This window comes from Carcharodon carcharias, chromosome 18 (genome assembly GCF_017639515.1).
Source record: "Carcharodon carcharias isolate sCarCar2 chromosome 18, sCarCar2.pri, whole genome shotgun sequence".
Taxonomy (NCBI): domain Eukaryota; kingdom Metazoa; phylum Chordata; class Chondrichthyes; order Lamniformes; family Lamnidae; genus Carcharodon; species Carcharodon carcharias.
The window spans coordinates 81,939,282-81,952,394 of record NC_054484.1 but is presented as its reverse complement, the minus strand read 5'-3'; the positions used below and the strand labels follow the sequence as shown (position 1 = coordinate 81,952,394).

Here is a 13,113-nt window from a genome sequence, read left to right as displayed (position 1 = left end):
TCTGGGGAGAGTGCCCCTCTCTCTCTCTCTCTCTCTGGGGAGAGTGCCCCTCTCTCTCTCTCTCTCTCTGGGGAGAGTGCCCCTCTCTCTCTCTCTCTCTCTCTGGGGAGAGTGCCCCTCTCTCTCTCTCTCTCTCTCCGGGGAGAGTGCCTCTCTCTCTGGGGAGAGTGCCCCTCTCTCTCTCTCTCTCTCTCTCTCTGGGGAGAGTGCCCCTCTCTCTCTCTCTCTCTCTCTGGGGAGAGTGCCCCTCTCTCTCTCTCTCTCTCTCTCTGGGGAGAGTGCCCCTCTCTCTCCCTCTCTCTCTGGGGAGAGTGCCCCTCTCTCTCCCTCTCTCTCTGGGGAGAGTGCCCCTCTCTCTCTCTCTCTCTCTGGGGAGAGTGCCCCTCTCTCTCTCTCTCTCTCTCTCTGGGGAGAGTGCCCCTCTCTCTCTCTCTCTCTCTCTCTCTGGGGAGAGTGCCCCTCTCTCTCTCTCTCTCTCTCTGGGGAGAGTGCCCCTCTCTCTCTCTCTCTCTCTCTCTCTGGGGAGAGTGCCCCTCTCTCTCTCTCTCTCTGGGGAGAGTGCCCCTCTCTCTCTCTCACTCTGGGGAGAGTGCCAAACTCTCTCTCTCTCTCTGGGGAGAGTGCCCCTCTATCTCTCTCTCTCTGGGGAGCGTGCCCCTCTCTCTCTCTCTGGGGAGCGTGCCCCTCTCTCTCTCTCTCTCTGGGGAGAGTGCCCCTCTCTCTCTCTCTCTCTGGGGAGAGTGCCCCTCTCTCTCTCTCTCTCTGGGGAGAGTGCCCCTCTCTCTCTCTCTCTCTGGGGAGAGTGCCCCTCTCTCTCTCTCTCTCTGGGGAGAGTGCCCCTCTCTCTCTCTCTCTCTGGGGAGAGTGCCCCTCTCTCTCTCTCTCTCTGGGGAGAGTGCCCCTCTCTCTCTCTCTCTCTGGGGAGAGTGCCCCTCTCTCTCTCTCTCTCTGGGGAGAGTGCCCCTCTCTCTCTCTCTCTCTGGGGAGAGTGCCCCTCTCTCTCTCTCTCTCTGGGGAGAGTGCCCCTCTCTCTCTCTCTCTCTGGGGAGAGTGCCCCTCTCTCTCTCTCTCTCTGGGGAGAGTGCCCCTCTCTCTCTCTCTCTCTGGGGAGAGTGCCCCTCTCTCTCTCTCTCTCTGGGGAGAGTGCCCCTCTCTCTCTCTCTCTCTGGGGAGAGTGCCCCTCTCTCTCTCTCTCTCTGGGGAGAGTGCCCCTCTCTCTCTCTCTCTCTGGGGAGAGTGCCCATCTCTCTCTCTCTCTCTGGGGAGAGTGCCCCTCTCTCTCTCTCTCTCTGGGGAGAGTGCCCCTCTCTCTCTCTCTCTCTGGGGAGAGTGCCCCTCTCTCTCTCTCTCTCTGGGGAGAGTGCCCCTCTCTCTCTCTCTCTCTCTGGGGAGAGTGCCCCTCTCTCTCTCTCTCTGGGGAGAGTGCCCCTCTCCCTCTCTCTCTCTCTCTGGGGAGAGTGCCCCTCTCCCTCTCTCTCTCTCTCTGGGGAGAGTGCCCCTCTCTCTCTCTCTCTGGGGAGAGTGCCCCTCTCTCTCTCTCTGGGGAGAGTGCCCCCCTCTCTCTCTCTGGGGAGAGTGCCCCCCTCTCTCTCTCTGGGGAGAGTGCCCCCCTCTCTCTCTCTGGGGAGAGTGCCCCCCTCTCTCTCTCTGGGGAGAGTGCCCCTCTCTCTCTCTCTGGGGAGAGTGCCCCTCTCTCTCTCTCTGGGGAGAGTGCCCCTCTCTCTCTCTCTGGGGAGAGTGCCCCTCTCTCTCTCTCTGGGGAGAGTGCCCCTCTCTCTCTCTCTGGGGAGAGTGCCCCTCTCTCTCTCTCTGGGGAGAGTGCCCCTCTCTCTCTCTCTGGGGAGAGTGCCCCTCTCTCTCTCTCTGGGGAGAGTGCCCCTCTCTCTCTCTCTGGGGAGAGTGCCCCTCTCTCTCTCTCTGGGGAGAGTGCCCCTCTCTCTCTCTCTGGGGAGAGTGCCCCTCTCTCTCTCTCTGGGGAGAGTGCCCCTCTCTCTCTCTCTGGGGAGAGTGCCCCTCTCTCTCTCTCTGGGGAGAGTGCCCCTCTCTCTCTCTCTGGGGAGAGTGCCCCTCTCTCTCTCTCTGGGGAGAGTGCCCCTCTCTCTCTCTCTGGGGAGAGTGCCCCTCTCTCTCTCTCTGGGGAGAGTGCCCCTCTCTCTCTCTCTGGGGAGAGTGCCCCTCTCTCTCTCTCTGGGGAGAGTGCCCCTCTCTCTCTCTCTGGGGAGAGTGCCCCTCTCTCTCTCTCTGGGGAGAGTGCCCCTCTCTCTCTCTCTGGGGAGAGTGCCCCTCTCTCTCTCTCTGGGGAGAGTGCCCCTCTCTCTCTCTCTGGGGAGAGTGCCCCTCTCTCTCTCTCTGGGGAGAGTGCCCCTCTCTCTCTCTCTGGGGAGAGTGCCCCTCTCTCTCTCTCTGGGGAGAGTGCCCCTCTCTCTCTCTCTGGGGAGAGTGCCCCTCTCTCTCTCTCTGGGGAGAGTGCCCCTCTCTCTCTCTCTGGGGAGAGTGCCCCTCTCTCTCTCTCTGGGGAGAGTGCCCCTCTCTCTCTCTCTGGGGAGAGTGCCCCTCTCTCTCTCTCTGGGGAGAGTGCCCCTCTCTCTCTCTCTGGGGAGAGTGCCCCTCTCTCTCTCTCTGGGGAGAGTGCCCCTCTCTCTCTCTCTGGGGAGAGTGCCCCTCTCTCTCTCTCTGGGGAGAGTGCCCCTCTCTCTCTCTCTGGGGAGAGTGCCCCTCTCTCTCTCTCTCTCTGGGGAGAGTGCCCCTCTCTCTCTCTCTCTCTCTCTCTGGGGAGAGTGCCCCTCTCTCTCTCTCTCTCTCTGTGGAGAGTGCCCCTCTCTCTCTCTGGGGAGGGTGCCCCTCTCTCTGTCTCTCTCTCTCTCTGGGGAGGGTGCCCCTCTCTCTCTCTCTCTCTCTCTGGGGAGGGTGCCCCTCTCTCTCTCTGGGGAGGGTGCCCCTCTCTCTCTCTGGGGAGGGTGTCCCTCTCTCTCTCTGGGGAGGGTGCCCCTCTCTCTCTCTCTGGGGAGGGTGCCCCTCTCTCTCTCTGGGGAGGGTGCCCCTCTCTCTCTCTGGGGAGGGTGCCCCTCTCTCTCTCTCTGGGGAGGGTGCCCCTCTCTCTCTCTCTGGGGAGGGTGCCCCTCTCTCTCTCTCTGGGGAGGGTGCCCCTCTCTCTCTCTCTCTCTCTCTGGGGAGGGTGCCCCTCTCTCTCTCTCTCTCTCTCTCTGGGGAGGGTGCCCCTCTCTCTCTCTCTCTCTCTGGGGAGGGTGCCCCTCTCTCTCTCTCTGGGGAGGGTGCCTCTCTCTCTCTCTCTCTCTCTCTGGGGAGGGTGCCTCTCTCTCTCTCTCTCTCTGGGGAGGGTGCCCCTCTCTCTCTCTCTCTGGGGAGGGTGCCCCTCTCTCTCTCTCTCTGGGGAGGGTGCCCCTCTCTCTCTCTCTCTCTCTCTCTGGGGAGGGTGCCCCTCTCTCTCTCTCTCTCTCTGGGGAGGGTGCCCCTCTCTCTCTCTCTCTCTCTCTGGGGACGGTGCCCCTCTCTCTCTCTCTCTCTGGGGACGGTGCCCCTCTCTCTCTCTCTCTCTCTCTGGGAAGAGTGCCCCTCTCTCTCTCTCTCTCTCTGGGGAGAGTGCCCCTCTCTCTCTCTCTCTCTCTGGGGAGAGTGCCCCTCTCTCTCTCTCTCTCTCTGGGGAGAGTGCCCCTCTCTCTCTCTCTCTCTCTCTGGGGAGAGTGCCCCTCTCTCTCTCTCTCTCTCTCTGGGGAGAGTGCCCCTCTCTCTCTCTCTCTCTCTCTGGGGAGAGTGCCCCTCTCTCTCTCTCTGGGGAGAGTGCCCCTTTCTCTCTCTCTCTCTCTCTGGGGAGAGTGCCCCTCTCTCTCTCTCTCTCTCTCTCTCTGGGGAGAGTGCCCCTCTCTCTCTCTCTCTCTGGGGAGAGTGCCCCTCTCTCTCTCTCTCTCTCTGGGGAGAGTGCCCCTCTCTCTCTCTCTCTCTCTGGGGAGAGTGCCCCTCTCTCTCTCTCTCTCTCTGGGGAGAGTGCCCCTCTCTCTCTCTCTCTCTCTGGGGAGAGTGCCCCTCTCTCTCTCTCTCTCTCTGGGGAGAGTGCCCCTCTCTCTCTCTCTCTCTGGGGAGAGTGCCCCTCTCTCTCTCTCTCTCTCTCTCTCTGGGGAGAGTGCCCCTCTCTCTCTCTCTCTCTCTCTCTGGGGAGAGTGCCCCTCTCTCTCTCTCTCTCTCTCTCTCTGGGGAGAGTGCCCCTCTCTCTCTCTCTCTCTCTGGGGAGAGTGCCCCTCTCTCTCTCTCTCTCTCTGGGGAGAGTGCCCCTCTCTCTCTCTCTCTCTCTGGGGAGAGTGCCCCTCTCTCTCTCTCTCTCTCTGGGGAGAGTGCCCCTCTCTCTCTCTCTCTCTCTCAGGGGAGAGTGCCCCTCTCTCTCTCTCTCTCTCTCAGGGGAGAGTGCCCCTCTCTCTCTCTCTCTCTCTCAGGGGAGAGTGCCCCTCTCTCTCTCTCTCTCTCTCAGGGGAGAGTGCCCCTCTCTCTCTCTCTCTCTCTGGGGAGAGTGCCCCTCTCTCTCTCTCTCTCTCTGGGGAGAGTGCCCCTCTCTCTCTCTCTCTCTCTCTGGGGAGAGTGCCCCTCTCTCTCTCTCTCTCTCTCTGGGGAGAGTGCCCCTCTCTCTCTCTCTCTCTCTCTCTGGGGAGAGTGCACCTCTCTCTCTCTCTCTCTCTCTCTGGGGAGAGTGCCCCTCTCTCTCTCTCTCTCTCTCTGGGGAGAGTGCCCCTCTCTCTCTCTCTCTCTCTCTGGGGAGAGTGCCCCTCTCTCTCTCTCTCTCTCTCTCTGGGGAGAGTGCCCCTCTCTCTCTCTCTCTCTCTCTGGGGAGAGTGCCCCTCTCTCTCTCTCTCTCTCTGGGGAGAGTGCCACTCTCTCTCTCTCTCTCTCTGGGGAGAGTGCCTCTCTCTCTCTCTCTCTCTGGGGAGAGTGCCCCTCTCTCTCTCTCTCTCTCTGGGGAGAGTGCCCCTCTCTCTCTCTCTCTCTCTGGGGAGAGTGCCCCTCTCTCTCTCTCTCTCTCTCTGGGGAGAGTGCCCCTCTCTCTCTCTCTCTCTCTCTGGGGAGAGTGCCCCTCTCTCTCTCTCTCTCTCTGGGGAGAGTGCCCCTCTCTCTCTCTCTCTCTCTGGGGAGAGTGCCCCTCTCTCTCTCTCTCTCTGGGGAGAGTGCCCCTCTCTCTCTCTCTCTCTGGGGAGAGTGCCCCTCTCTCTCTCTCTCTCTGGGGAGAGTGCCCCTCTCTCTCTCTCTCTCTGGGGAGAGTGCCCCTCTCTCTCTCTCTCTCTGGGGAGAGTGCCCCTCTCTCTCTCTCTCTCTCTCTGGGGAGAGTGCCTCTCTCTCTCTCTCTCTCTGGGGAGAGTGCCCCTCTCTCTCTCTCTCTCTGGGGAGAGTGCCCCTCTCTCTCTCTCTCTGGGGAGAGTGCCCCTCTCTCTCTCTCTCTCTGGGGAGAGTGCCCCTCTCTCTCTCTCTCTCTGGGGAGAGTGCCCCTCTCTCTCTCTCTCTCTGGGGAGAGTGCCCCTCTCTCTCTCTCTCTCTGGGGAGAGTGCCCCTCTCTCTCTCTCTCTCTGGGGAGAGTGCCCCTCTCTCTCTCTCTCTCTCTCTGGGGAGAGTGCCTCTCTCTCTCTCTCTCTCTGGGGAGAGTGCCCCTCTCTCTCTCTCTCTCTGGGGAGAGTGCCCCTCTCTCTCTCTCTCTGGGGAGAGTGCCCCTCTCTCTCTCTCTCTGGGGAGAGTGCCCCTCTCTCTCTCTCTCTGGGGAGAGTGCCCCTCTCTCTCTCTCTCTGGGGAGAGTGCCCCTCTCTCTCTCTCTCTGGGGAGAGTGCCCCTCTCTCTCTCTCTCTAGGGAGAGTGCCCCTCTCTCTCTCTCTCTAGGGAGAGTGCCCCTCTCTCTCTCTCTCTCTGGGGAGAGTGCCCCTCTCTCTCTCTCTCTCTTTCTCTGGGGAGAGTGCCCCTCACTCTCTCTCTCTCTGGGGAGAGTGCCCCTCACTCTCTCTCTCTCTGGGGAGAGTGCCCCTCACTCTCTCTCTCTCTGGGGAGAGTGCCCCTCACTCTCTCTCTCTCTGGGGAGAGTGCCCCTCACTCTCTCTCTCTCTGGGGAGAGTGCCCCTCACTCTCTCTCTCTCTGGGGAGAGTGCCCCTCACTCTCTCTCTCTCTGGGGAGAGTGCCCCTCACTCTCTCTCTCTCTGGGGAGAGTGCCCCTCACTCTCTCTCTCTCTGGGGAGAGTGCCCCTCACTCTCTCTCTCTCTGGGGAGAGTGCCCCTCTCTCTCTCTGGGGAGGGTGCCCCTCTCTCTCTCTCTCTCTCTGGGGAGGGTGCCCCTCTCTCTCTCTCTCTCTCTGGGGAGGGTGCCCCTCTCTCTCTCTCTCTCTCTGGGGAGGGTGCCCCTCTCTCTCTCTCTCTCTCTGGGGAGGGTGCCCCTCTCTCTCTCTCTCTCTCTGGGGAGGGTGCCCCTCTCTCTCTCTCTCTCTCTGGGGAGGGTGCCCCTCTCTCTCTCTCTCTCTCTGGGGAGGGTGCCCCTCTCTCTCTCTCTCTCTCTGGGGAGGGTGCCCCTCTCTCTCTCTCTCTCTCTGGGGAGGGTGCCCCTCTCTCTCTCTCTCTCTCTGGGGAGGGTGCCCCTCTCTCTCTCTCTCTCTCTGGGGAGGGTGCCCCTCTCTCTCTCTCTCTCTCTGGGGAGGGTGCCCCTCTCTCTCTCTCTCTGGGGAGGGTGCCCCTCTCTCTCTCTCTCTGGGGAGGGTGCCCCTCTCTCTCTCTCTCTGGGGAGGGTGCCCCTCTCTCTCTCTCTCTGGGGAGGGTGCCCCTCTCTCTCTCTCTCTCTGGGGAGGGTGCCCCTCTCTCTCTCTCTCTGGGGAGGGTGCCCCTCTCTCTCTCTCTCTGGGGAGGGTGCCCCTCTCTCTCTCTCTCTGGGGAGGGTGCCCCTCTCTCTCTCTCTCTCTGGGGAGGGTGCCCCTCTCTCTCTCTCTCTGGGGAGGGTGCCCCTCTCTCTCTCTCTCTGGGGAGGGTGCCCCTCTCTCTCTCTCTCTGGGGAGGGTGCCCCTCTCTCTCTCTCTCTGGGGAGGGTGCCCCTCTCTCTCTCTCTCTCTCTGGGGAGGGAGCCCCTCTCTCTCTCTCTCTGGGGAGGGTGTCCCTCTCTCTCTCTCTCTGGGGAGGGTGTCCCTCTCTCTCTCTCTCTGGGGAGGGTGCCCCTCTCTCTCTCTCTCTCTGGGGAGGGTGCCCCTCTCTCTCTCTCTCTGGGGAGGGTGCCCCCCTCTCTCTCTCTCTGGGGAGGGTGCCCCTCTCTCTCTCTCTCTGGGGAGGGTGCCCCTCTCTCTCTCTCTCTGGGGAGGGTGCCCCTCTCTCTCTCTCTCTGGGGAGGGTGCCCCTCTCTCTCTCTCTCTGGGGAGGGTGCCCCTCTCTCTCTCTCTCTGGGGAGGGTGCCCCTCTCTCTCTCTCTCTGGGGAGGGTGCCCCTCTCTCTCTCTCTCTGGGGAGGGTGCCCCCCTCTCTCTCTCTCTGGGGAGGGTGCCCCTCTCTCTCTCTCTCTCTCTCTGGGGAGGGTGCCCCTCTCTCTCTCTCTCTTTCTGGGGAGGGTGCCCCTCTCTCTCTCTCTGGGGAGGGTGCCCCTCTCTCTCTCTCTCTCTGGGGAGGGTGCCCCTCTCTCTCTCTCTCTCTGGGGAGGGTGCCTCTCTGTCTCTCTCTCTTTGGGGAGGGTGCCCCTCTCTCTCTCTCTCTCTCTGGGGAGCGTGCCCCTCTCTCTCTCTCTCTGGGGAGGGTGCCTCTCTGTCTCTCTCTCTTTGGGGAGGGTCCCTCTCTCTCTCTCTGTCTCTCCCTCTGGGGAGGAGGGGGTCTCCGGGATTCCGTTTGGGGGTCGCGATCTCGCTCTAAGTCACCGACAGAAATGAAGCCGCCGCACCTGCCGCCGTCTCCAGGCGCCTGATCCGGGGAAAGGCCGGGTACCCGGCTCCGCTCAGCGGCTTCAGCACAATGTAGGCGAGTCTCCGCAGGGCCAGGACCGCGGCCGGGCCACTGCCTCTGGGGAAGAGCAGCAGACGGGACTGCATCTCGGGGTCAGGATGGCGACGGCTTCGCAGCCGGGAGGGGTGGGTGGGGGGGAAGATCCAACCGGCGGACCCAAGGAACCGCTCCTTCCCCCAGCCGCTTCCGGCGGCGGCCCCTCCCCCTGGCCGGGCCCGGTCTGGGCTCCGGACACTGGACACGTGGCTGCGGCCCGGCCTCCGGACAGTGGGAGACAAACAGGAAGAAGTGGAAATCCTCAGCAGGTCAGGCCGTGTGTGTGGAGAGAGAAAGCGAGTGAATGTTTCAGGGTAAAGAGCCTTGGGGAAATGTTCAAGATGGGGAAGGTTTAGAGGGTCAGGGGAGGGGAGCAAAACATAAAGGGAAGGTATTTTACAGTGAAAGGCAGGAGCGATTAAATGACCAAAGGGATAATGGTGCAGGGTTAAAGGGACAAGTGTAGAAACTAAAGAGGGTCTGGGAATGGGAGAAATACCATCATCACACCCTGTCCAAAAAGTGCGAGTGGTGTTTAACATTTAAACACTCCGTGTTGAGGCCACGAAGCTGTGAAGTGCCTGATTCAAAGATATTGCTGCCCCACGAGTTTAGGTTGAGCTTCATTGGAAAATTACAAGGAGGCCGAGGTCAGCCAGGTGGAGAATTGAAAGGACAGGCCACCCTGGATCATCCTTGCGGACTGAACAGAGGCTTTCCGCAAAGCGGCCGCCCAGGCTTTATTTCGTCTCCCCGATGCAGAGGCTGCATCGTGATCAGTAAATACATTATACAAAATTGAATGAAGTACACATAAATCGCTGTTTCACCTGGCAGCAATTTTGGGGTCTTAGACAGCGAAAGGGAGAAGGTAAAAGGGCAGTAGGGTCAGGGCTAGGGGTCACTGAGGGTGCAGTGGGGTCAAGTCTGGGGTCACTGGGGACAGTAGGGTTTGGGCTGTGATCAGTATAGTGACGGGGCTGGGGTAACTGAGGGGACACTAAGGTTGGGGCTATGGTCACTGAGGGGACACGTATTGCATCTTCTGTGCTTGCATAGAAAGGTGCCAGTGGAAAGGGGGTAACTGACAAGTGAACCAGGGTACCACGGGGGGAACAGTCCTTTGGAATGCTTAAAGGTGGGGGAGGAGATATTTGCTGGTGGCATCATGCTGGAGATGGAGGATGATTAATTGAATGTGGAGTGGAAGGAGAGGACAAAGGAGTGGGAGAGGGGAAGGGATGAGACCAGGGGAAGAAAAAGCTCACTATCAACCATGGTAAGAGGGGAATCCATGGTTGAGGAGAAAGGAAGATATATCAGAAGTACTGGTATGAAAGTTTGGATCATCAGAACACATGGAAGTAGGAGAAACTGGGAGTGTGGAATTGGGCCCTTACAGGGAGAGGAAGGGCGTGTAGTCATCTAACTGGGAGTTAGTGGGCATTGATCGATAGCCTATGCCCAAAATGAAGAGTATTTTGAGGGACCTTTGTGGTCAAGCTGGGATCATTGAGGGGACCAAGAGATTGAGGCTGTCATCATGAGGGTCACAATGGGGTCAGGCCTGGGGTCACCGAGGATGTAGTGGGGTCTGGGCTGGGGGTCACATGGTGCAGTAGGGTCAGGGCTGGGGTTCACAGTGCGCATGGGATCAGGGCTGGGGGTCAGTGAGGGTGTGGTAGTGTCAGGGCTGGGGTCACTAAGGGTGCAGTGGGGTCAAGTCTGGCGTCATTGTGGAGACAGTAGTGATCAGTGTAGTGAAGGGGCTGGGGTAACTGAGGAGACACTAGGGTCAGGGCTGGTGTCACTGAGGGGACACGGTCAGGGCTGATGGCTGATGACATTGAGGGGACATGAGGGTCAGGGCTAGTGACACTGAGGGGACATGAGGGTTGGGGCTGGGTTCACTGAGGGGACGTGAGGGTCAGGGCTGGGGTGTCGCAATCCACTTTCCTATAGTGAAGTTTGGGGCAACGGTTGCAGGGAACTTTTCTAATGTTTTGTGGACATATTGCAGCCACGTTCCTGTTCTCTGAATTTGAATTATTTGAATCAAAATCTCATATTGAAGATGAGTTACTTGAGTTATAAATTTGAATTCCTGTCACAAATGGCTGCTGATCAATTATATGTGTACTGCTTAATTCAAATGGCTGCCTGATCAACATCAAGTCTTCGCACAAGTATCGTCTTCCCCTCGCTCACTCGAGTGGAGACTGAGTAGCTTTGCAAGCATGACTGGCCAGAAATACAAGACTCGAACCATCGAGGAAAAATACAAGATTATAAAATATGTGGAGGAGCACCCTGAAAAGATGAAGAAAGCAGTGGCGCAAAAATTTAACATCCCTCCCGCCACCCTCTCAACCTTCCTGAAAAACAAGGAGAGAATCGCCGCTGACCACCAGCAGAACTTTTCAAGCCGGAGAAAACGAATGCGAACTTCAGCCTGTCCCAATGTTGAATCAGCTTTGCTGGGCTGGTTCAAGCAGGTGAGAGCGGCTCACCGCCCTACTCCCTCCGACCTCATCCTGCTGGAGAAGGCAAACAAGTTGGCCAAAGAATTTGGAATTGACTCTGTTTCAGCATCGTGGATCAGCCGCTTCAAAAGCCGGCATGCAATTAAGTCCAGGTCAGGACATGATGGGGTGAGCGAGGATCCTAGCGGTGGTAAGGAAGTCGGCAAGACCGGTTTGTCAGGAGACACTAAAATTGCTGCTGCGACTAAGAATGAGCAAGAAACAGAAGCTAATGGATCCAGTGAGCAGGCACTGGCAGATACACCAGCCCCCACCATGGCCATGGCTTCCAGCTCTGTGCAGTTGCTGAGGAAGTGGCTAGCAACTAAGCCAGCAGTCCCGATGGAACTTTTCTCTGCACTGAATCAAATTGAGACCTTTGTGGAGGAATGTGCACTGAGAAAGAAGCAAAAAACAAGGGCAGAGAAATTTACAAAATGACTTTACTTTGCATTGCTTTGCATCTCAAATTTTATTCAAGTGAATTTCAGTTGTGGCTTTGAATTTTTCGCAGAATCACAGAATTGTTACCTCAGAGAAGGAGGCCATTCGATGTGTTGTGTCTACACCAGCTCTCCAAATGAGCAATGTCAACCCTCTGCCTTCTCCCCATAGCCCTGCACATTCTTCCTTTTCAGATAATAATCCAATTCCCTCTTGAATGCCTCAATTGAACCTGTGTACTGGGAGAGAAGCAAAAACCAAGCACTTGACTCTACTTTGCACTGCTTCATTTGTACAGTTTTGAAGCTTTATTGAAGTGCATTTCAGCAGTGACTTTGATGTTTTCACAGAATCAGTTTTGTGCAGTTCTTTTTAAATGTTCTGCTGTATAGTGCCATTAAAATTCCATCATTCACACCGCTGGATAATTCAACCTCTTTTCAAGAACAAAAATGACAGAATTAAGATGAATATTCTATTTATGTGAATTTCTGTCACTGAAATAGGCCTTGTTTTAAAATGGTTTGTATTGTTCTGGCCCCATCTCCATTTATGTTGGCACTCCTGTGCTAAGTTCATTCTCTCCATCTCCTTGCCTTTCTCATTTTCCCCAAATTACCTCCCTTTTGGACCCACTCAGACAGCACCTCCCCTTTAATATCCGTCAAACAGGAGGTACAAGTCTTGCATCATCCCATCACTTTCCTACAAACCCTGACTCTATACCGCCATACGTGGTCAGACCTGACTTCACATAATTTAGCCTGACACTTTAATGCAGTACTATAGTTTGGGGGGGGGGTGCAGAATGCTGTCTAATATAAAAGTCTTGAGGGGCTAAATGGCCTTCTGTTATGTTCCTATGATCATCCTCTGATTATCACCAACTACTTTATCAATTCAGTGACTTTAAGCAGCCTTCACATTTCTTAACTATCACAGCCTTTTTCAGTCTGGTTCTAATTTTGAATCCACATTCAGCGGTTTACCTTTAAGCAGTGCATCTTGTTATATGGTTGTTGCAGTCCTATAAAAGCTGCAGTTGTACCAGGCTCAATCCATGTTGATTAATAAAAGCTAATCCAGAAATTGGGTTTCTATGCAATTTGCCACAGTTGGATAGGTACAAGTCCTGTACAGTACCTCTGCAGATATTGTGAATATTCTAAAAGGGAAGTAGCTTCACTCCAAGTACTGCTAAAGGGAGATGGCCAAGTTCCAGCAATTGGAAAAGAAAGAAAGACTGGCATTTCTATAGCGCCTTTCACAGCCTTAGGCTGTGGTAAAACTTAGCCATTGAATTGTGTTTCTATCAAATAAACAAACGCATCTTTTGATATGTACATACAAACAAACATATCTTTTGATACTTTCCTTAAATTTTCTAATTCATAGCTTTAGCCTGTCTCAGTAGGTTGGTTTCAGCTGGAGACTTGTACCTCAGAGCAGCTCCATGAGTTTTCAATCACATCTGTGCATTCTGGACATATGCAGTTTGTAGAAGTTCCCAAAGTGCAATCTCTGCATCAGTAGGATTTGAAGGATAGAAAGTTGCCAGCGTGTGTGGGTTAAAACTTTGCTGGATTTAAAATACTGGACTAAAGTTGTCGATGACTTGCAAAACATTATTTTACACAAGGCTGGCATTTATTTCAGTTTTTAACTGTTTACACCCAAATGTCAACTGTAGTAATCATGGTCTTTCTATGAGCACAACAGTAAACTAGAGGGATTCTTTATCATGAATGAACTCTCTCTCTTCGCAATCATTTTTGAAGCTCAAGGAATCATATATATAAAAGCTTTGAAAAGCAAAAATAAAGGATTTTATGCATTTCATGAGATACTTTTTGTTTATTGAATACTTTATAAGACAGTAAATATATTAATGCCCAGGTTTCTATTTCAGCATGGTTCAAAAAGAAACGAACTCTTGATTTTACATTTGAAGAAGAAAGTTCATGTTTAAATGTTGTAATGCAGGAACAATAAGATCGTTTGACAATAGGAAAAATAATGTGGAGCATTTGAAACTACAAAGGGGACCCCAAATGTGTTGGGAGAGCATGCTGACATTTTGGAATATACAGGGAATTGAAGCTTCCTGTTGCAAAAAGGGCTGGTTCTATTTTTGTGTCTCATTCCCCGAGAGCCCCTGCTCCAC

The 13,113-nt window shown here is 55.9% G+C and overlaps 2 protein-coding genes across 3 annotated transcripts in view; one reads left to right on the top strand and one right to left on the bottom strand.

Moving 5' to 3' along the window:
- Positions 1-8,067, bottom strand: part of vwa8 (von Willebrand factor A domain containing 8) — a 474,906-nt gene extending 466,839 nt beyond the window's left edge. For both annotated transcript variants that reach the window (XM_041211497.1, XM_041211500.1), the window contains exon 1: positions 7,886-8,067. In XM_041211497.1, the coding sequence (XP_041067431.1) occupies positions 7,886-8,033 (148 nt within the window). In that variant the 5' untranslated portion in view covers positions 8,034-8,067. The remainder of the gene's footprint in view (positions 1-7,885) is intronic.
- Positions 8,068-8,136: 69 nt separating this feature from the next.
- Positions 8,137-12,788, top strand: LOC121290693 (major centromere autoantigen B-like). Its single transcript, XM_041211502.1, has 2 exons — positions 8,137-8,252; positions 10,159-12,788. The coding sequence occupies exon 2, from the start codon at positions 10,221-10,223 to the stop codon at positions 10,944-10,946; it is 726 nt and encodes a 241-aa protein (XP_041067436.1). The 5' UTR covers positions 8,137-8,252; positions 10,159-10,220; the 3' UTR covers positions 10,947-12,788.
- Positions 12,789-13,113: the final 325 nt, after the last annotated feature.

What these genes read in the sequence shown, in the direction of transcription:
- LOC121290693 (XM_041211502.1), top strand. Translation starts at nt 10,221, where the DNA reads ATGACTGGCCAGAAATACAAGACTCGAACCATCGAGGAAAAATACAAG.